Source organism: Cricetulus griseus, chromosome 6 (assembly GCF_003668045.3).
Source record: "Cricetulus griseus strain 17A/GY chromosome 6, alternate assembly CriGri-PICRH-1.0, whole genome shotgun sequence".
NCBI lineage: Eukaryota > Metazoa > Chordata > Mammalia > Rodentia > Cricetidae > Cricetulus > Cricetulus griseus.
The window spans coordinates 75890281-75912949 of record NC_048599.1 but is presented as its reverse complement, the minus strand read 5'-3'; the positions used below and the strand labels follow the sequence as shown (position 1 = coordinate 75912949).

General features: G+C 47.2%; 1 protein-coding gene across 2 annotated transcripts in view; it reads right to left on the bottom strand.

Annotated features, from left to right (window-relative positions):
- Window positions 1–22669, bottom strand: part of Prr5l (proline rich 5 like) — a 77964-nt gene that overhangs the window by 2823 nt on the left and 52472 nt on the right. For both annotated transcript variants that reach the window (XM_027422399.2, XM_035446326.1), the window contains exons 6-8: window positions 19367–19458; window positions 13086–13226; window positions 7416–7542 (exon numbers count right to left, since the gene is read on the bottom strand). In XM_027422399.2, the coding sequence (XP_027278200.1) occupies window positions 7416–7542; window positions 13086–13226; window positions 19367–19458 (360 nt within the window). The remainder of the gene's footprint in view (window positions 1–7415; window positions 7543–13085; window positions 13227–19366; window positions 19459–22669) is intronic.

Genomic DNA, 22669 nt, shown 5'->3' with positions numbered 1-22669 from the left:
GGAACTCAACATATAGGAACTAAGTGTGTCCTAGGAGGGCCCTGTGATGACAGGTGAAGTATCTGTGACACACGGGCTAGGCTGGGGAGAGGATAGGATAGGCTGTGCTTCAGGAAAAGGGCCCTAGCAGGGGATGGAGCATGGGAGAGGAACAGTCAGAAAAGCCAGGGAGGGAGCAGAGACACATGGGGAAAGTGAATGCCAATATCCAAGTAAAGAAAAGAGGTGGCTCACAGGAGAGAGAATGGCTCACAGGAAGGTCAAAGTGACAATGGGCTGATGACACCAGTTATGATACTACAGAACTCATGGGATGGGCTGTGGAGGAGCAGGACTCAGGGTGACTTGAACCAGCACCCTCTGAACTCAGGTAATACCAAGGGCCACCCCATCCCATGGGTGCTCACCAAGAGGCTGGTGTCTTGAAGAGGGAATTAAATGAAGAATGTTAACAGACAATAAGAACCTGTGCACAGTACTTGTTCTCTCGGAGGAGCACATTTCTAGAATGTTCTCACATTCTGAGGACAGTCAGGGGATTCTTTTACGATCATAAAAATGAATATGTCTACAAAAGAAGCACGGGAAGACTTCACAGCAGCAAGGACCCAGCTGAAGAACCAGCCTCCAAACAATGCCACTGTAGCCAACAACTCATTTCTCACACTCCTTTTACAACCACGTCCTGTAGACCAGTTGGAGGGAAACCCACAATCAGCCTCAAAGAAGCTGGGTCCAGCAGTTTCAGAGGATATGTATTAAAAGCCAGTCTCTGTTCCTGAGGCACAACACCCATCTGCAAGGTGCGGTATCTGCAGAAGCCAGAGCCAAAGAGAAGACGAGGCTTTTGGCTGTGAGCATACTCCCAGGAGCTGGGAGGCCCTCTAGTTGGGGAAGAGAGCCACTGAAAGCATCACACAGATATGAGGTTGAGATGTTATATACGCTAAAACCTGAGACAGACAGACTAGCCAGCACAGCCGTCCAGGCAGAGCACAGGGTTGGAGCAGGGGCTGATGCTGTGGAGGACACAGGAGAAGCTGAGGGAATGCAGACTCAATGTGTGTAGCTAAGACACACTGCATAGCTGGCTGAAGGATTTTCATGGACCTCAACCTGCTGGAATCAGCCCAGGAAAGGTGTCTCTGAGGGTTTTCTGGACATCATCCATTTTTCACTGCAGTCAAGTCATTGAAGGGTTCTACAGGCAGTGAATTGACAAAAGGCCACTTTGGCAGCGACTGAAAAGAGCTGATAACTGAAGCCAGAGTGAGACTGAGACAGTCTTGGGGGGTGGGAGTGGGGTGTGGAGAACCTCAGCCTTCAGCAAATACTTCCAGAGCTACACTTTGCAAAAAGTTACACTACCTGCTGAAGAGAAGAGAAGCACGACTTTGCTAGATGGTGGGGTGGGGGTGGGAGGAAGTTGGAGAAGCCTGCTGGGCACTGTGCCCCAAAGGAGCACATCATCACCATCACCTCCTTTGGGTTGCAGAAGAGGAACATGAAGTATGCAGTCACAATGACATACAAAGCTGAGACTCCAGTCTGGGCCACAGGAGAGCTGCTGTGCATGACCTCCACAAGCTAGATAGAGGTCGGGTTGGTTCAGTAGCAGTAACAGGGCATTACAGGAAAACGTTAGGTCAAGAGAAAAGCAAGCATCTCTGGCCTGCTCGCAGACCTAACACTTTAGTGGGTCAGAGTCTATGAGCTGGCAAAGCAGGGTCACCTTAAGCCATGATAAAGAGATAGGTAGAATTGCTATCCCTTTAATGAGACGTTGTATTCTCCCTCCTAGAAGACCCACCCTTAACATAGTGCCCAAAGTTCAACTGGGTCTGCCTACCTTTCTGAGAAGGTATAACTTTGCTCGCCTGCCCTGGGTTTTGTTTTGTTTTTTTCTTTTTAATATTTTTATCTATTCTTTGAAATTCAGTGCTCTGTTTTGATCATATTCACTTCCAACCCTTCTCCCCAAGTGAAGCCAGATCCACTCACCCTCCTACCAACTTTGAGTCCTTTTATTTATTTCTTTTTAAAATATGTATTTATTTACCTTTGAGACAGGGTTTCGCAGTGTAGCCCTGGCTGTCCTGGAACTCACTCTGTAGACCAGGCTGGCCTTGAACTCACAGAGATCCACCAGCCACTGCTTCCCGAGTGCTGGGATTAAAGGCTTGAGCCACCACTGCCCAACTAATAGGAAGTTTTTTAATTCAACTCCTATAAAGTTGTCCTTCAGCTTTCTCTTAAATTTTTATTAATTTTATTAATGAGATCAAGAACCCCAACAGGGGATCCTGGTCTCCCTGATATCAATGTGACAAATGTCAGAACAGAAGGAACAGATAATCTTGTATGGTGTGTACATGTGGTATACGTATGTACATTCGGGTAGACATGCATAGGAAGGCCAAGAAGTTGTCATCCGTATCTCTCTCAAACACTTCTCCACCTTATGCTTTTGAAACTGGCTCTCAGCCTGAACCTGGGCCTCACCAATTCAAGTAGACTAACTGGCCAGCAAGCCCCAAGGATCCTGTACCTGGGGTAAAAGGTGTACCAGCATGCTCAACGTTTCAACGAGGATTCTGGGGGATTAGGTTTGAGTCCTCACCCTTGCACGGCAAACACTTTACTGACTGAAGCATGGGTAAGACTCAAGACACACAGACCTCTCTAGGGCTTGGGGTACAAAGAAGAACGTGCCCCATGCCTTGCACAGTTTAAGGGGAGGGCTGGCAGATCATGGCAGCACAGTGTGACAGGGTCTGGAGTCAGGGAACGATTAATAGGTGACCTCACACCTGAAGGAAGAGTGGGGGGGCAGGCTACTCCTAAGGGGCCCATAATGTAACATGGCATAGCACTGCGTGGCTCCGCCCTCAGTGCTGCTTGCTTCCTCTGGCTTCTCCCAGCAGAAGGCCAGGACTGGTGTTCAAGCCACATGCAGGTCACAGAAGGTAGGTAACTAACACCAGATCACACAGCAGAGCTCTGACCCTAGTGGTCACCACGGCCCCACTCTTCCCACCTTGCCTCCTCTCTTACCCTGCAGTGCCCTGCAGGAGAGGCATACACCTAGCTCTTCATTCTGCTTTCTTGAAGAATGTTTTGGTTCCCAAGATGGTGCTGGAAAAGCCAAGGCCACAAGAACCTCATGGTTTGCCAAGTGTCCTGGAAGACAGTGCTTCCTTGGTGAGCTGCCAGTCACGGAGCTAATCCTTGGATAAGTCAGCAGATCGGTCTCCAAGGAGAGACTGAAAATCAAAGGCTAGGACTTGGGCTGACAGGCAGGCAGCTTCCTACTCTTGGGCTCATTATCTTCTCCCTCTCTTCTTTGCACCAGGGATGGCAGTACCATATCCCCAGGGAAAAGGGAACAGAGTCTCCCACTGAGGGACTTATTGTGACTGTCTTCCTAGGGTCACCAGAGACCTAAAGACTAGGCTTTCCTGGCAGTGGGACAGTTTTGCGGGGAGAGGCTGGTCTGCCACCTCAGCTGGCACCCACTCTCAGGCCACTTCCTCTTCCTCCTTGACTTTCACAAAGTAGGGTGAGCAGAGCCTTTATTCCCTCCGCACAGGCCCTCAACCCGGCCAGGCGTTCATCTCCACAGAAACCAGCAAGGGTCGCTCCTTTCAGACTCCTAGGGCGGCAAAGCTGTAGGGCGGACCTTTGTGGGGGATTGGATCCCCAACAGGCCTTTGATCTTCTCCCAGAATGCCCCTGCCTACCAAAACCGTTGAGGGCTCCTGCACTAGTCCAGAACCTGAGAGGCCCAGGCAGCTTTTGTCATGCAGAGAAGCTAGTGTCCAGCTACAGGGCTGGCAACAGAGGGGCCCCAGGAATACAAAGGAGGGAGGCTATGGGAGGCTAGGGCTTTTGTGAGGGAGGAATCTAGCTTCAGAATGTTTGCTGCAGAGCAGGGGCCCTGAGAGGTACAGGAAACCCTAAGCAGCTCAGGAATTTGGGCAACTTGAAAGGTAGCACTTGGGTCAGGCATGTGTTTTTGTTGTTCTTTTAGTTTCTTAATGTTGCCCTCCTCACCTGATACTACCATTGTCCTCTTGTAATAAAAGATAAAAGTGAGGCTTTGGAGGGGAGGGCTTGCACATGTGTGCAACACACACACACACACACACACACACACACACACACACACACACACACAGAGATCACTTCTCTGTTATTCTAAAGCACAACTCCCTGTCCTGGTCCAGCAAGTGATTGTCCCTGCATCTCTGGAATCAGAGATGCATGCATACAACAGGGATACAGGGTAAGTACCTTTCTTGCCTGCAAAGCTGGGGCATCTCTCAGGGATTCCAAGAGTAACAGTAGCAACACCCTCCTCAGGCCATGCAGACCTGTCAACAGCCTGGACAGGAGTGTGCAGCACAGCCATTGGTTGAGTGGCTTTTCAGATGATGTCCCAGCTGCCTTGGCAATCTCATGCTGCTCTGGTCTCAGCCACAGCCGTGCCTCAGATAAAAGGATCTCTTGTGACCCCAATGTGACTCATAAAATTTTTTCATTGTCCATTTTTTAAAACGTGTATGTGTGTGCGCACCTGAGTGAATGCAAAGAAGTCAGAGGTATTGTAATTTCCCTGGAGCTAGATTTTACATTGGTGGCTTGTAGTAGCTTCTAGAAACTGACCTTGGATTGTCTGCAAGAGCATTATGTGTTGTTAACCTTTGAGCCTCTCTTCAACCCCTCAATTATTGTCTTAATACCCCTCTGCCCAGACTGAATGCATGTTATTTTCACCATCAATAGAGGGCTCTGTCCCCATATGGTAAGGAAGGTCACCTCAGCTTTTAACATGCAGAGGTCTGCTGTGATGAAATGTCTGGCCTGGGACACCTCCTAGACTAAAAAATACTAACATTGGTGATCCTTCCCTTTTAATGCAGGCATGGCGACCCTACTCCACAGCCCATCCAGCACAATGCCTATGATTTGGCCTGTGACGAGCACTGTTTCTTGCCACTAGTGACATTGAACCTCTGAAGCTCCTTCAGTTCCTCAAGTGTTCCATCTTCTGGCCCTCCCACAACCCCCTAGTCCTTCCAATGGTCCTTCCTGACTGGGTAATCTTCCTCCTTCCTGTTTACTCAGCTAACTCCTGCTCATTCTACACTTCCCGAAACAGACATCACTTCCTCCAGGAAGCCTTCCCCTGTGTCCTGTCTGGGTGGTCCCTGTGCTTCCCCCTCAGAGCATCCATATACAGATGAGTCTCTGTCTTACCTTCACCCTCACTGGACTGTGGGTATGGATACGTCCCATTTTGCTCACTGGCACATGTGTAGCAGCACACAAGGTACCTGGCAGAGAGTCTGATGACACATCTGCTGAGATTATTACTAAATGGAATAATAATTTTAAATTGCTCAAAAGAGGATAATCGCCACCCTCTGTCCCTTTGAAGACAAAGTCCCTTTCAAAAAACAAGGACTGAGATGGCAGAATGGCTTAGCAGGTAAAGGTGCCTGTCAACCTGAGTTAGACCCCCCAGAACCTACATGATGGAAGGAGAAAATGGTCTCCCACAAGCTGTTCTCTGACTGCCATACTTGGATTGTGGCATGTGTGGTTGGACATGTATGTGCATGTACGCATAGGCATATGCATGCATGTACACACACACACACACACACACACACACACACACACACACACACACAAGTAAATAAAATAAATGTAATTTTAAAAAATACACTGTCCTTCATTCAAGAATAAAGTTTCAGGGCTCGTCATATCTGACAAAAGCATATATTGTTCTCATCTGGGCTGAAGAGCCAGACACAGCTAGTCTTAGAGTTCTCGTATCTTCTCTTATTCCAGGCATAGGAGACCAGAATGTGCCTCCTCAAAACATGAAGGAGGGGCTGGAGAGATGGGGTAGCAGTTAAGAGCACTGCCTGCTCTTCCAGTGAACCCAGACTCAATTCCCAGCAGCACATGGTGGCTCAAAACCACCTGTAACTCCAGTTCCAGAGGAATCAATGCCCTTTTCTGGCCTCTTTGGGCACTAGACACACAAGAGTACACATACAGTCAAAACACCCATACACGTAAAATAATAAAATAAATTTTAAAACATGAATGATTAGTGAACTAAAAGCAATGAAGAAGCAGGTTCAAGCTGGAGGATCAGAAGTTCAGGCCATCCTCAGCTACATAGCAAGGTTGAGGCCAGCTTGGGCTACATTAAGACCCTGTCTCAAAAATTACTGTTCTTTATTAAAGATACGACATAAACAGGAATTCAAAGCCAACTATTTGAAAACTACTTGTTCCCTGGATGTCTCTCCTGCATGTGAGAACACGTTTCAATACACTTGTTTGCTTTTCTCGTTAATCTGTTACAGGGATCTGTTCCAACTAAGGGCTTATGGGGGTTGAAGAAAAGTTATTTTTCTTCCCCTCTGTTGGCGTTAGGCCCTGACTATGGTAGAGCTCTTGGCATAACTCAGCTAACTCACTGGCATCCTGACATCTCCCTGAGTTCCCATCCCTGAAATGACATGAGCCCAGGCAGTAATAAGGAAGGTAGGCTCCATGGAGACTGTAGCAATATAGCATCCATCCTAGGGCAGAGGGTGGGAGACTCTCTCTCTTCAACAGCTTTCTGATCTTATGTGATGGGAGTGAGGGAGAGATCAGAGATTAAAGCTATGGACAGACCTGGGGGGTCAGCTGACTGGAGCCAGTCTCCACCAGTCTGTGGATACAGTGAAGCTAGTACCTTCAGAGAAACAGGATCCGGGCCAGGAAAACTGCCAATAGAAGGCTTAGCCTTACACTCAGAGAGACCCAGGAAGGGCAGCAAGCTCTCTGGAAACTGTTCCTTGCCCCCTTGGCTTTGAAGCTCTACCACAACTCTACCACAGAAGAAAGAGGGCCAAGAGATTCGACTCCAGGTGATATTTCCTGATCTGTACCTTTCTGTGAGTGCCAGCTGCCCAGGCTTGGGAATACAACTGCCTGCATGGGTCTAACAAGAAACAAACCCTCTCCTCCCCTATGCCCAAGTTGCTTTTGGTCATAGTGTTTGATGATAGCAATAGCAACCGTGACTAAGGCAGGTATAATCTTAAAAATACAGTTTCTGGTATTAGATAGAAGACAATTAATGACCAGGCACATATAAAGATAAAAGTCATTGATCAAAGATGTGGATGAGACAGGTACCACTACAGAGGCTGGGATCAGTCTCTCAGGAAGATTGGTAGAGGCGAGGGGTTACTGCCATATGGCCTAGAAACATCTATAATTAACACACCAAGATTTGCACTGGCCTCCACTGGAACAAAGTGCTGGGCAGACAGTCGGTGCTTGGTACCATGGGGCAGGTTTCGTTATCCCCAAGCCTCTAGACTTTAAAGTAATGTTCATCTTACCCAGTGAGTACGTGGGGCCTGCGCAGCTGCGGTCCCCACTGATGCCAAGGAAGGGAGACACCACTTGCTTCACCAGCTCCTCCAGCTGCAAATAGCCCTCAGTTGGGCCTGTGGGCTCATGAACACTCTACAAATAAACACCCAAGACAGGTAAAGGTTAGTGAAAAGTGTCGTAGCTTTGGACAATTGTCAGCGCCTGCCAGTGATCCTCCTCTGAGTATAAGGCAGTATGGCCACAGTCAGCCTCCTTGTGGTTAGAATGAAGGAAACAGGACAGAAGCACTGGTCATTTATCCCGGGTCAATGGATGAGAATAAAAGAGGACAGGAAATGGAGATGAGGCAAGAGGTGGGTGAGAAAGGGTAAATGTAAGACTTGGAGCTGGCTCTCCCAGGTCCATGGGCAGTGGGGACACAGCTTACATTGAGCCTTTCAGAGTGGTCCTCATTCCTCGGCCCCTCTGCCAGGTTGCCTAGCAAAACACAAATGTCAGGTTTTCCTGGCCCCGTGCAAAATGAAGATGCAGGACCCTCAGTAAGGACACTGAGTGGAAGATGAGAGAATAATTAAACCAGACACTAAGAGACAAGTGGATCTCTGAGTTTGAGGCCAGCCTGATGTACAGAGAAATTTCCAGGACAGCCAGGGCTACACAGAGAAACCCTGTCTCAAAACAAAACAAAACAAAACAAACAAACAAAAAAAAACCTAAGTCGGGCAGTGGTGGTACACGCCTTTAATCCCAGCACTCGGGAGGCAGTGGCAGAGGATCTCTGTGAGTTCGAGACCAGCCTGGTCTACAAGAGCTAGTTCCAGGACAGCCTGCAAAGCCACAAGAAAACCCTGTCTTGAAAAACCAAAAAAAAAAAAAAAAAAAAAAAAAAAAAACCTAAACTAAACCAGAAACTGGGCCTTCTAAGAACAATATCTGGGTTCTCCCCTGACTATGCAGGTAGCATAGTCCTAACTCTCTTGCTCTAAAGGGGCAGGGTGGCAAGGCCCAACAATTATCATACCCACGGAAGAGTGATGAACTTACCCACAGCACACAGGCACTTAACAAAAGCACTGCCTATGTACTAACCCACAGGCCTCCCAAGAACCCTTCCAGTGACCAGAAATAAACACCACGAGGAGGCTTAGGAAACTTGCCTAGTATAACACAGCCAACAAGTGACAAAAACAAAGTGACAGTAACAACAACAACAAAAGCCCCACTGTATTGAAACCCAAGCTATCTGGCTCTGAGCCCATGTGACTGTCACTTGTTACCAGGTTAGAAAATGGAGAGAAAGCACCGAACCGTCCAGAACAGGAGAAAGAAGAGCGGTTCTGAGTCAGATATCAGCAGTCCAGCATGGCCAGAGTCCTTAAACTAAGCCTTGGGTAAAAGCCAACCAAAATAAATGCATGACAGCCAAAACTGGAAAGGGACGGTAAAAACCCGCTTTCTAGAAAACCAGCAGGCTCCTTGTGAACTCATTTCTCACGAGAAGGGGTGTGAAAATGTGCCCTCCTGCTGAAGCAGAGACCACCAGGAAAGGGCCAAGGGCCTGAGGAGGAAAGAAGGAAGGCTTCAGGGGTCTCTGTGCTTAGCCAGAGATTATCTCCTTGAATTCTCAAAATAGACCCTGATTGGCTTTCCTTAAAGGGATAAAGCTCACCATGCCCCCACCCCCAACCGAGTTGTCTGTGGAGTGAAGCAGGTGGGGCTAATCCTGCTGATTAGGGATCCATGGGTGAGATGTGGTTCCCAAGGAAACAAGCTCTTCCTTGGTCCTCCTCAGCTACATCAAATGAGATGCATATGCTTGGGTGTTGGATCGTTTAAGGAAACAAGAAACCTAAGAAGAAACTACAGGTGTAGGCAAAGTTTGCCGTCTGAGACAAAAAAAAAAAAAAGGAGGGAAGGGACAGTTGCAGTAAGTGACTGTTCATTGGGATGAACTTGACTGTGGCACTAGGAATAGCCATGGCGATTGTCCACACCCTCTGTTCCAGCTCCACTCCCCTGAGCTCAAGCATTAGAATGTGTAGCATTGGAAAGGAAAAGGAAAAGAAAATAAGCTGCTTGACTTAGGAAGACACATGAAGGCCCACCCAAACCACAGGAGGGCACTCAAGGCAGTAGGAAGAAAAAGGTACAGGGACATTACGAGACCTCATGGCAGAGCATTCCAAGCTATAAAACCACCTTCATTAGGACTCAAAGCCTGGGAAACATTTGTCTTTCTTTATTTCTTCTCTAGATAGTTCTCATCAACTTCTTCTCTAGCCTTTCCCCCAAAAGGGACATGACAGGAAACAGAAGTGGCAAAAGGGAGGAGGAAAAGGGATGATAATACAGCTTGGAGCTGGGCAGCTCTCCTTAGGATGAGAGCATCCTTAGCCTTCTGTCCCACTTAGCAAAACACGGTCAGTAGATGACCACTTTTCATGGCCCATTATGAAATAAGATGCTGAGCCCTACATTCAAAGCCTATTGAGAATGTTGAGTGGGAGAGGGGAGACTATTAAACTAGGCACAGGACCCTCCAAGGATAATGTCATACACCTTGCCTCTTTGGCAGGGCCCCCATACTGACTGAAGACCTCCCTCATTTATCTTCCTGTAAGAGAGGGATTGGCTTAAGAATGTGTGGAAGGCTGTGGGAAAGAGAGCTAAAGCCTGAGAAAGGCTTTTTTTTTTTTTTTTTCCTTTTTTAAATCAGAGTCAGGTCACTTTGGGGAAATCATCGCAGGTCTTGTGTCTCTTGGAGAGTTAAGGGCCTAGGAAAGAACAGATAATCCACAGTACATTCCCTGCAGCAGGTGTGCTCCAGCATGGATTCCCGGGACATTCTATTCTGACTCCCAAGCTGCTGCCCCTCAGGCCCCAGAAAATAGACTGAGGAAAGATCTGGACTGAGGAAAGATCTAAATTCATTGTTGTCATCCTTCCTGCCTCAGCTCCGTGATATCCAAGGGAGAAAGGGGCCCAGGAGACCCATCCCCAGGAGGCTCAGAAGGAAAAGATGCTAAGCACCCCGACCTGGAGTGTGACCATCTTAGAAGTTCTAAGGTGTTTCCAGCACCGAGGTGGAGATAGGAAGGAAGGTTAAAAGGACCAAGAGAGTGAAAGATGGGAGAATGGCTGACTGGTCCAGCTCCCACAGATCAGTCTGTACTCCTGTTGGTTAGCTAACCTCTCATCCATCACCTTGACATGGGAAAACCAAGATCCACAGCAGAGACTGTTTCCTTGCCCAATTTTCCAGAATTCCATCACAGCCACAGAGCTTCTCTAGCTGTATTTCACTCTTCTAAAAGAAGCGGCCATCATGGGACTCAAGGCCAGGGACTTGGGGTCCTCCTTAGGTTCTTACTAGCTGGCTCCATCACTTTCTAGATACCTGATTCTATGATCAACACTGGGCTGGATGCTTAGGATGCAAGCATAAGGAAGAAGCTTAAGATTTGCTTCGACTGTTCCAGACAACCATGTTTAGAGCAGAGGAAAAGTGAGCACCAAGATCCCGGCCCCACAGGGACCAAGAAGGATGGAGCACCAGGGAAGCCAGCTTCTAATATCTGATGGGAAGGTGGAGGAACTGTAGGCCCAGGGACAGTCTTGAAAAGATTTCCTAAGATCAGCCACAAAGAGTTTCAGGTACACAGCCTGGCGGGTAAATGGGACATAGTCAGAGTGGATAGAAGTTCTTCTGGTACATCTTCAGGGCCTTTAAGGGGTGGTCTGGTTGATCTACACAGGGCCCAGAAACTCAGAAGGCTTTCAATAATAGAAACAGGTCCTCCTGCTCAGTTGGGGAGAATCCTCAGAGGGCAGCCATGACAACTACTAGAAAGGGATGTGTGGTAGTTAATCCTGACTGTCAGAATGGAAACGCCCCTTGGGGAACATGCCTGCATGTCTGTGAGGACTTATCTAGATCAGGTTAATAGAAGTGGGAAGATCCACCCTACACATGAACAGCACATTTCCCTGTGCTGGGGGTCTCAGGCTGCACAGAAAGAGGAACCCAGCTGAGTACCAACATTCATCCCTCTCTACTTGCTGATACACATACAAGATACGGTATGGCCAGTTGCCTGGCCTTCCTGTTGCCATGCCTTCTCTGCGGTAATGACTGTAAGCCTAAATAACCCTTCCTCTTTTAAGTTGTTTTTCTCAGGTATTTTGTCACAGCAAAAGGGGAAGTAACTAATACTGGATGCCTCTCCGAAGCATTACAAATGAAAACAGAAAGTGGAGCCCAACTTCCTAACCTCACTTCCAGAATCCTCTGGGGCTCCTTTTCTACACTCTGTATTTGGGAGCTAAGCTCTGTGTTTAGTACTTCAGATGCAGCCTGAAGATACTTTGCCATGTCCATCCTTTTCTTCCTTTCTACAAAAAGGCTGGACCAGACTGGTGCCCATCCTTTCTGATTATAGGAAAGGGGGATATTCAGAAAGGTGGCCCCATGATAGTTAAAAGCACAGCAGCTAGGGGAGATGGGGCTGGTGACATTCCACCAGTCATTACCTGATGGAGGCTAGAAACTGAGAACTGCACACCCATCTATGGGAAAGGGCTCCCCAAGGCATGTTAGTTCCACCTGACCTCACTCAAGGTCACAGCTGATTGGGCAGAAGGGATCCCCAACCCAACATGTGCCAATTGGATCCCTTCCCCAAAGGAGGCAGCAGGATGTTCTGAGTATTAGAATCTTACCACCTTTTACCGGCTCAAGGATTTCACTCAAGCGTAGAAGCACCCTGTTTTTGTTTCCTTGTCTGGAGCATGGGAATAACAACAATGCTGACCTCATAAAACGGTTATTTGGATTGTTTAAGAAAACAGTACATTTATAGTCCTTGTGCCTGCACCTGGCAAACAACCAGAGCCTGAGAAGTGTTAGCTCATCTTCCTGTTGCTGATTTAGGGTTGGGACAGCATGGAGCCATCTGGGTAGTGTCTTGCTGGAAACAAACACCACAACAAGTCACATGTAATCTGACCCAAGTAATTCCACACACAGAGAAAGATTAAGTCCAAGAGCAACCAGGCAAGGCCACAAGAGACAGTATCACAGAAAAATAAGGAAGAATGATCCAAATGGAGGCCAGGAAGAGACAAGAGCTGGTGGCTCTGAGACCCACCTAGGAGTTCTAGGTCTATCTTGACTCAACTCTGGTAGATACTTTGTCATTATTTGCACTACCTGGCTCCTTGACATAGTTGAAAAGCACGGAAGAGCATCTTCTCATCACTAGCTGGCACCACAATGAAAGCTTACTTTTGTGCTCAAAACTCTGGGTTGGGTGCTGAGGACACAGCATGAGGAAAATGCTTAGGATATGCCTTGACTGTCACAGACAACAGAGCATTCAGAGCAGAGAGAATGCAAGCACCCAAGTTCCACCCTCACAGGGACTGAGAAGGCCACAGCACCCAGTAAATTAGGTTCCAGGTCCTTTTTTCTCCCCTTACTCCAATGCCAGCACCAAGTACAGCACTGGGGTCTGGCAGGTGCACAGCAAATACATGAGCCAGTGAACCAAGAAACACAGATGAACAAGCAGAAGAACACACAGCTTAGCTACACTCTGTTGTTAGACCTCCTTCCACCTCCACCATGGCAGGATTATGTTTGCTGGCATAAGGGGCAGGCCTCCCCCAGCACTCACCTGCAGAATGAGCAGCATTTGTACAACAGATGAGGGCAACTTGGACTGTGCCAACAGTAGCGAGTCACCTAGCTTCACCTTCAGCAGGACCAGGTCCCGGAAGCCCAGCAGGGAGATCTGGCGGATGGTCAGCTCCTGTCCCTGGGGAAGAAGACAGGTGGGAAAGTGAGAGAGCATTTGCTGGGTCCCCACCAGCCTCGAGTAGTCTAGGGGGAGTGTTCACAGTGTATGCAGGATGGACTGGGTCAGGCAATGTGCAAGGCTTGTGGGCTGTCACAGAAGACCCAGGGCTTGTTTCTTCAGGCATTAAGACCAAGGTATGGACCAGCCTGTTTAGATAACCCAAAGACAATAGAAGACGCATGTAATTGGGGCCATGCTGTCAGGGGATTTCAGTGGTTGGGAAAAGGAAAAGAGAGGAAGGGAGGAGAAAGAGGCAGAAAAGTTTACAACTCTCTCCTCACTTCGAGGCTGCTTTTTCAATTTTGTCTGTTAATTACTGAAGTTTCATCATACATCAGGCAGCATCAGCCCTTACGTGGTTAGCTTCTGATAAAATCCCAAGTACCCAAGGAGGAAAAGTGACTTGTAAGTAGGAAGAGTGTCACTATTTCAGCTGTGGGGGTAGTGGGCAAGAGATAAAAATACCAATGGTCACAAGAGTTTGCTTCTGCAGGACCCTTAGCATTGAGATGTAAACAGTGCATGCATGCAATCTCCACTTTCCTGTGGTTTGTGTATGTCCTTTCAAACTCCTCTGCTGGAACCCTTGGAGAGGCATTTTTACAGTTTTGAAGATTTATGTGTAAGTGTGTGTGAGAAAGGGAGATAAACTTAACTAACCCCATGTCATCTGTCTGTGGAGCCGGGGCCTGGACTCTCCTTGGAGACCTGGCCATGCTGTTCTCTGTCTGTCCACAGTGTTAGTAACCTTCCAATAGTCTTACTACAACAATCCTTAATGGTCCTCTCAAAGCCATCTGAGATGATGCAATGTACTCCTCAAGGTTTTTGTTTCTATAGCATTAAAATGATTACAAATTACAAATGAAAGGTGCTTTTACTTGGTCTTTGTTAGGTCCCAGGCAGCATATATGTCCAGAAATGACATTCTTAGCTTAGTTAAAGCTGGACTAGAGAAGGACTTCTAGCTGTCAGATAAAACCCAGCATTCCTTAGCAACTTGTGAAATGGGTTTTTACCCATCAAAAGGAGTCATTTCCTTTGCACTCTGGCAGAAGGGACACATGGGTCTCCACTGACATACACCGGGGTGGTTCCATATCAAAGCCCATGCTGGCCTCCGTCCTTATCCACAAGTACTTATTGTACATCTCATGGACCTACAGTAGCCTTCTGGACCTTCTCACGCCTCCACTACTCTGCATTATGCTAGCCCCCAGGCTATTCCAGATCCCTTTATCATGGCAAGGTGTTACCCACCCTCCATTCTCTACTATTCTCTCTCTTGCTATTCTCCCCCACTTTCCTAGCCCATGTCCAGTCTGTCTCTTTTTCTTGTGGCTCTAAACTCTTCCAGATGCCTTTGGATGTTCTCTCTCTCTCTCATCCACAATAAACCCTTTCCCCCTAATCATGGAGCAGACATCTTAGCAATTTCTGTACTGCTTTTTTTCACATACAGTTTTATTCTTTTACTACCTAAAAGGCTGGGAAGCTGGGATTACACACACTTGAAAGCTAGATGGCTAGGGATGCAAGTCTCAATACTAGCCTTCATTACTGTTTAGGTCAAGCTACTTGATGATACAGTATGGTGGGGGAATGAGAGGCACTATCCAACTTTTGTTCATGCCCCCTCTGCGGTATCCATAGTAGAACTGCTTGATTTAAATCATACAAGGCCCAGAAAGAGAAAAAAGGCAGGCAAGGGCAAGCAGACTTTTATAAACTAGTCTGAATGGCAATCTGGAGGAATGAGGATCCAGCAAGGAATAGGCAGGCAATTCTAGAACTCCCTCTCCCCCACCAACAACTTCAGAACTAACCTTACATAACTGGTCTTTCTCAGGAAGCCCCTTAGAGGCCACCCAGGCACTGGGGGCCTTTTCACTTGCCAGCCATAGGGATGACTCCTGGTACTCTGCATTTTGTTTTGGATTTCATTTTTGTTTTTGTTTTTTTTGTTTTGTTTTTTGAGACAGGGTTTCTCTGTGGCTTTGGAGACTGTCCTGGAACTAGCTCTTGTAGATCAGGCTGGCCTCGAACTCACAGAGATCCACCTGCCTCTGCCTCCCGAGTGCTGGGATTAAAGGTGTGCGCCACCAACGCCCGGCTTTGGATTTCATTTTTAAATCATTAGGTAATAGGTATTTCTAGGCTATTCAAAGTTTGGACAGGATTGGGGCAAGTAGCAGTCACCTTCTGTAGCTTTCTTGATAGCCATACAAGAAACCATTCTCTGAAGGTTTGTGTTTATTTTTCTAGAAAGTTTTTACCTCTATTAAATTACACGTATAACCTTTAAACACACAGAGAGACCATATTTTCATGCCCTTGTTTAGCTGAGTGTAACTTGGACATCATTGCATATGAGCATAACTTGCTTCTCCCTGCCCCATAGTACTTTAATGCCACACGGTACTCTAACGTGTGAATATACTCTAACTGCCACTTCTTCAACTAAAGTGCATCTTTTTTGTTTGTTTTGTTTTGGTTTGGTTTGGTTTTGGTTTTTTCGAGACAGGGTTTCTCTGTGGCGTTGGTGACTGTCTTGTAGACCAGGCTGGTCTTGAACTCACAGAGGTCCGCCTGTCTCTGCCTCTCAAGTGCTGGGATTACAGGCATGTGCCACCACCACCCGGATTCTAAAGTGTGTCTTATACTGCAACAATGCTGTAGTAAATATGTGTATCAACGATTCTCTGGACACTTGTTAGTGTATCCAGATCACTACCACTTTTCAAAAGAAAACTTACACTATCAAAATCCACCTTTAATGAGGGATGGGTAGATGGTGAGTCCTGAACAAGCGTGAAGAGTTGAGTTTGAGCCCTCAAAACCCACATTCAAAAGACCAGAGGTTGTCTGTAATCCTGGCACTGTTAGGCCCACATTCAAAAGACCAGAGGTTGTCTGTAATCCTGGTACCGGATAGGAAGAGCCAAGCAGATTCCTAGCACTCCCTGATCTAGCCAAGTCAATGAGATAGCAGGCTTGAGAAGACCCTATCTCAAAAAGGAAGGGCACCTGACATTGACCTCTGGCCTCTCCATATATGCTCACATATGTATATGCATGCATACAAACACAGGCTCTCACACATACATACATGCACACTCACACGTTTTATGAACACTGCCACATTAGCCTCTCAAGAATAAACTGACTTATGCTCCCAGTGAATATCTGACAGCGCATTTTTTCACACAGTAGAGGGAATGGAGATGAGTCTTTGAGGGGCAAAAATGGTGGACATTCACAAGTAACCCACTCCAAACCCACCTGCTTGGCCAGGCCAGAGAAAAACAGATCCAAACAATTAGGGCAACCTCTCTTACCGAACCCCTAAATCAACCTACTTTACTATCGCCACTCCATCCTTCCCCATCCCCATTTCCTTCCCAGAATATTCTCAGCCCTGACTCTTTACAAGAAATAACCTGCAGGAGTGTGGGCTAGCAGGAGGGTCACAGCACTCCCCTGGCAAAGATGAAAGGCTTCCCGAGGGCCTTCCAAGCCTAAGGCTAAACATTACATATTCAGAGAAGACACCTGGCTTAGTGACTGACCAGAGGGTTACACAGTGTCAATACCAGGCAGCTCCGGGTTAAAAATATGAGCCCAAGAGGGCCCGGAGCAGTGGTGTGAGCTGTCACTTACCTTGGATCTGCCCTCAATACCTCACGCTTTCAAACCAGGCTGAAATGTGGAACTTTACATCTATGGCCCCAGAAACCAAAGGCTATTTATCACATGCAAAATTTGGCTTCTGGTACTGTCACAAAATGACTGGGTGGAAGAGATGAGGTGCCCAGGATATACCGACAGAAACAAGTCAACCACTACTTCCTGGGACTTTCATTCTCGGCCATTAACCAGGGCCCTGGGGTATCCTCAGACTCTGACATGGCTCCCCTTCATAGTGGACCAGGGAAAGGATGCCTACTCATCCAAAAACAAAAGGATGCCTATTTTTGTCCTTGAAACAGAAAAAAAATCACCTCCACGTTACCCAGTGTACAGGCTGAGTACTTTGTGTGCCTCCTACCTCAGTGCCCACTTGTTCCAGAGCTCCCACCTCCTTTGAATAATCCATCTAGGCTTTGAATCCACGCCTCTCCCACTGAATCTCAGCCAGCAAATAAAATGGGTCAGCCCAGGTAGACGCCCTTCAAGGTCACCAGGGGAAGAAAGCGGCTAGGTGAATGAGGGCCACTTAGTTGCTGGGGGTGAGGAAGATGAAATAAGTGATACTTCATATTGCCAGTTCTTCCTGCTTTTTAAGAGAATCAAAACAGACCCATCCTTGAGTCTGCAGGACTGTGCTCCTGCCTGGCTCTGAACCCCACCCTGACCCACGTCCACATTCAATAGCTACCACCTCATCCTGGCAGCTGCTACACAAGTGTCCCTGATTTGTACATCCCCTTCCTCTGGGTTAAACAAATCAAGCACAAGATGCTGGCTAAAGTCTGTTTTCATATACATGTGTGTGTGTGCCAGAATCCATTATTTGTCATTTATATAAAATCCAAGGTTAAGGCAACACCTAGTATTTTGCTACATCGGTGAACCCTACCCTCGGGTCTGTCTTTCTGAGGACCCGCTGTAAGGGGTGACAACTGCAAGGGAGGGGTATCTGTGGGGGCAGAAGCTGCAGGGCCTCCAGCAGCACTGGTTCAGACTGAAGATGATGAGAGGAACGGGCTACAGGCCAGGCTTCTACATGCACTGCGCTGCAGGAGATGGGAGAGGTAAGTCTGCAACGGGGAGTGACACCAGTAAACAAAATCTTAAATATCAGGCACGGAGTGCGAGCAATCCTAAACTCCTTTAAAACACCGTAAGTGCAAACCATCTCCGGGGGCCTTCGCTGTGGAATGAGGAAATTCCAACCATTGCTGGTGGCTCTGTTTCCAGTCTGCTTATTACACTCACCCTTCAACAAAGCCAGACCAAGCAAAAGCGTAACCTCAGGGGAGGAGAAGAATGTGAACAAGCTGCAGGTATGTGAGAACAATTTGGGAGAGGAAGACTGGCTGGCCAGCAAGGTGCAGAAACCTGCCCATCTCCCCCACCCACTGAGGTTAGTACAGCTGCTACACTAACTTTTAAATGGGTGATGAGGATCTGAATTCAGGGTCTCTTGCTTGCTGTGGCCAGCTTTTTTACTGTTGAATACCCTTCCCTAAATCCCACGTTCTAGAAAGACATTTATTATTGTTATTATAAATTATAACTATATATCTATATATAAATCATATGTATATGCTTGTGTTACTGTGTGGGTTTGTGCTTATGAGTGTAGGAGCCCAAGGAGTTCAGAAGAGGCCACTGGACACCCTGGAACTGGAGTTACAGGTGGTTGTGAGCCATCCATCATGTGTGTTGGGAATCGCACTCAGGGCCTCCCCCAAGAACAGTACAAACTCTTACCTGCTGTGATATCTCTCCAACCCCACCTTTTTCAGGGACTGAATAGTGCTGTGCAAAAAGTTAAGTAGCCCTGAAGCAGCACCCTAGAACTCCAGCCTGCCCACTCCCTACCCAGAACTACTATATCATGTAGCTCTTTGGGTGAGAGTCCCTCACAGACAGCAAGGAACATTATCCTTTCCCATGACTTCAGGACAACAGTAACTTGCTTAAATGTGTTTCAAGAGGGCTAGGGGCAGGGGCGGGGGAGCAGCAGCGTATAAAGGGAGCAAATCTGGTGGAAGTACATTAGACACACATGTGAAGCTATCCTAGTGAACCAAGACAATCTGATCATAAAGTATTTTAAAGTTGCCCTTCCAAGAGAATGCCAGTGAGAAGGAGAGGTAGGGTAGGAAAGAAAAGGAAAAAGAAACCCACCCTGTTCAGTATATATATCATCAAAACCACAAGCGTAACAAGAACCTAGAAATTTGCTGGTTATATATGAGAAGCTCTTTACTTGAAGTTAGGGGCTAAATATAGACCCAGGGAGTCCTCAGAAACTCTCCAGGGCCCTTTCTAACCAAGGTGACCACTTCTAGACTGTTCCCCTCTTAGCAAGAGGCCTGATCACCCAGGTCATTGGAGGAGACAGGCTGTTGCATTGAAGTGACACTAACCTGAACTGGATAAAATATTGCCTGCAGGGTGGGAAGAGTCTCGGTGAAGAAGTGGTCCCAGACTTCAGCCAGAACCTCAATGCGACTCTCACCTACACATGGGAGAGAAGACGAGAGAAAGAAGAGAAGATGTCATTACTCACAGGAGAGGCCACAGGACAGCTCGTCCTCAAATGTGAAGTCACATACTCTAAGAACTTGTAGCCCAGAGCTGCCGACACCCAGAGATCACAGCCACAGTGTACAGTTGTATATTGATCTGTTTGCAGTTATACACTGCTGTTTACACAGTTGTACACTGATCTGTTTGCACAGTTATACACTGCTGTTTGCACAGTTACACACTGATCTGTGTGGTAATACATTATTTATGATTTATTAAAAGCTTGCCTTGAGGATTCAGAAAGCAAAGTCAGCCACAAGCTATAGAGGTCAGGCAGTGATGGTACACACCTTTAATCCCAGGACTCAGGAGACAAAGGCAGATGGATCTCTCTGAGTTCAGGGCCACCCAGGGTTACACGAGATTGAATCAGTCTAAAAGAATAACAGAGCTCACACCTTTAATCCCAGGACTCAGGAGAGGTATTTAAGACAGGCATGGAGTCTCAGAGCTGGCATTTATTCTCCAGCCACATTGAGGATAGGAAGGCATTGATTCTCTCCATTCATGCTGAAGAGATGCAGCAGTGTGAGGCTTGCTAATAGCTCATGGAGACAGGCTCAGCCCTTTCAGTCTGAGGTAGAGGGAAGAGGTAGAGTCTGGCTGTTTTGCTTTTCTGATCTTCAGCTTGAAGCATGAACCCCAATATCAGTCTCGGGGGTCTTTTATGTTTCATGCTACAGATCTCTTTGCGCAGTTGTGCACTGCTCTTTTTGCAGTTATATACTGCTGTTTGCACAGTTGTACACCAACCTGTTTGCACAGTTGCATTCTCTGGCCTGATTCTGGGGTTGAGCTGTCAGGTGAGAAGTAGAAAGAAGATCTGCAGTATCAACTTCCCCCACTGTTGCACTGTAGCTGGGAGGCACCCCCTGCCTGTGCCTGCTCACCCCTGTCCCCAGGAAGTCAAATGCCACCTACAAGCTAAAGTACACAGGTCACCTCATGCCACTGAAGGGATATGAGAGCAGAGAGCCTGGTTGAAGTGGCAGCTGCTTAATGACCTAGATGTCAGAGCTCATGGGCTACTGTCTGCTCATCCTGAGCAGAGAAACTGGGTCAGCCAAGACGAGACACGGAGACGTGTTTGGCAAAACACTACTAGTTCCATGGAACGAATCTTGATAGACTCATTTAGCATCTTCCGTCTATTAATTTAATGGCCAATAAAAGCAGTGGCTGGGGAGAAAGCACAGAACAAGGGCACAGCTAGTCGCTGACAGCTGCTGAGAGCTGAGGGAGAATGAAGACCTGTGCCATGCTCTGCTCTCCCTGGCAAAGCACTAATCAAAAGTTGCTGGAATGAATTGTCCTCAGTTAGAACTTGAGAGGCTGAGACAGGTTTGTCCTGGGGCAGGTTTGTTCCTATCACGTTTTAGGTTCAGAGCACCAAGACAGACACATCAGTAAACCACTATGTACAGGCCTTCATGGTGAAGAATGGCAAGTGCCAAATGTGTAGGTTTTTGCACATGTCAGGTCTCTCAGGGGTGGGAGTTCCCATCTGACCCAAATAGCTGACATTTCAGAGCAAGGCTTTCAAGTCAGTAGGAACATTTTCTGTTTTCTCTTACGAGAAGGACACTTCTACAATGTAGACTACACAGCCAAGAGGCTCTGTCTCCCTCTCCAGTGTCTTCATCCTCAGCTAGGTTTTCCTTGGTCTTTGGACTATGACTGCACAGGTTTGATCTCAGCCCCTCTTACTCACCAGGCTTCCTCATACCACAGAACCTTTGCATATGATAATTTCCCTGCCCAGACTTCTCCTTCCTTCCATCTTTGCCTAACTTACCTGTTAATCCTCCTCATTTCAGTTAGAGTTTATTCTTACATTCTGACTTTATTCCTCCAGTTAATCTCACACACCCACCATCACCATGTGTGTACATTAGTAGTACCAGTCTTGGCTACACCCTCACCCAACCACTCACACACAACTAATATATGGTGATTTGATTCCTCTCTGTTCCCATTTCCAGTTTAGCAGCCTCAGATGCTAGCAAAGGGCCTGGCATCCAGTAAGTGACTGATCAGCTGCACCGAATCATTTTTCAGGTATAAGCAATACTCATTCAGCGCAGGATGAGGTGGGGGGGGGGATCAAAGGGTCATCTGTTTCCTAAATCCAAATTGAACCCCAAAGAGGAGTAAAAGCTGTTCTGGCTTCTTTGTTCAGAACCCTTATCTGAAGCCTTCTACAATGAAGGGAAGGAGGGAGAACCCTGTGGTGCAGGACTGTGCCTCCTTCCATGCTAACTAAGGTGGAGGCCTCATGGATGCATCAAGGAGTCCTTCCTTCACCCTGGAGCTGGGAGGTACCTTCTGAGAGGCTGGATCTGACTGATGGCTATATAAGTCAGGAAGGAAAGAAGGTTCCAGAAAGTGTGCTGTGAGAACAGCAGGCACAGACCAAAAGAGGAAGAAAGCGGTAAAGGAAACAGGTAGCTTCATTTCCAGAAATAGCCTACAAGACAGAGTCAGCTCGCTACAAAGGTGAAGGTTTGGATGGAAGGTTCTAGATGTCTGTCATCAAATCTGCCCACTGATGTACCACAGGAGTTAAATCAGCAGCAGCACACAGGTTACTATCAAAAAACATCTTGAAAAGCAAGGGCTTTTCAAGTAGAAAGGACTGACAACAACATTGTGTCCCCTGTCCACCAGCTGTCACCAAGTACAGCTGCATACAATAATAAACCCCAGTACAAGCAGAAGGTTGCCAGGGACCTTCACCTAGCAATGGCACAGGGCATCCTGGTTATTCTCAAATTTAGTTTTTGTGACACAAGAACCTTTTCAACCAAACAAAACCTTTCCTGAAGTTCTTGAATACATGAAATCAAAGAGTAGAATCATTCTGTTTGAAGATGAGGCCATCTCTTAAATGTCCTTCTGTGCCTGTTCAGTGTGCAGAAAGGGCTCCAACATCACAACCCCGACTTTAGGAAGCCTCATGGGAATGCCTGCATTGTATCCCTGGGTCCCAGCCATGCTTTGGGTGTACAGGCACAAAATCTTGGATTATTTTTGGTCATCCCATCTAAGCTCAATCTCTGAGTCCATCTCTGCTGAAGGTCACTTGTATCCACACTTCCTGATTTAAGGACATCTAAGTCTTACTCAGTGCCTATTTCATG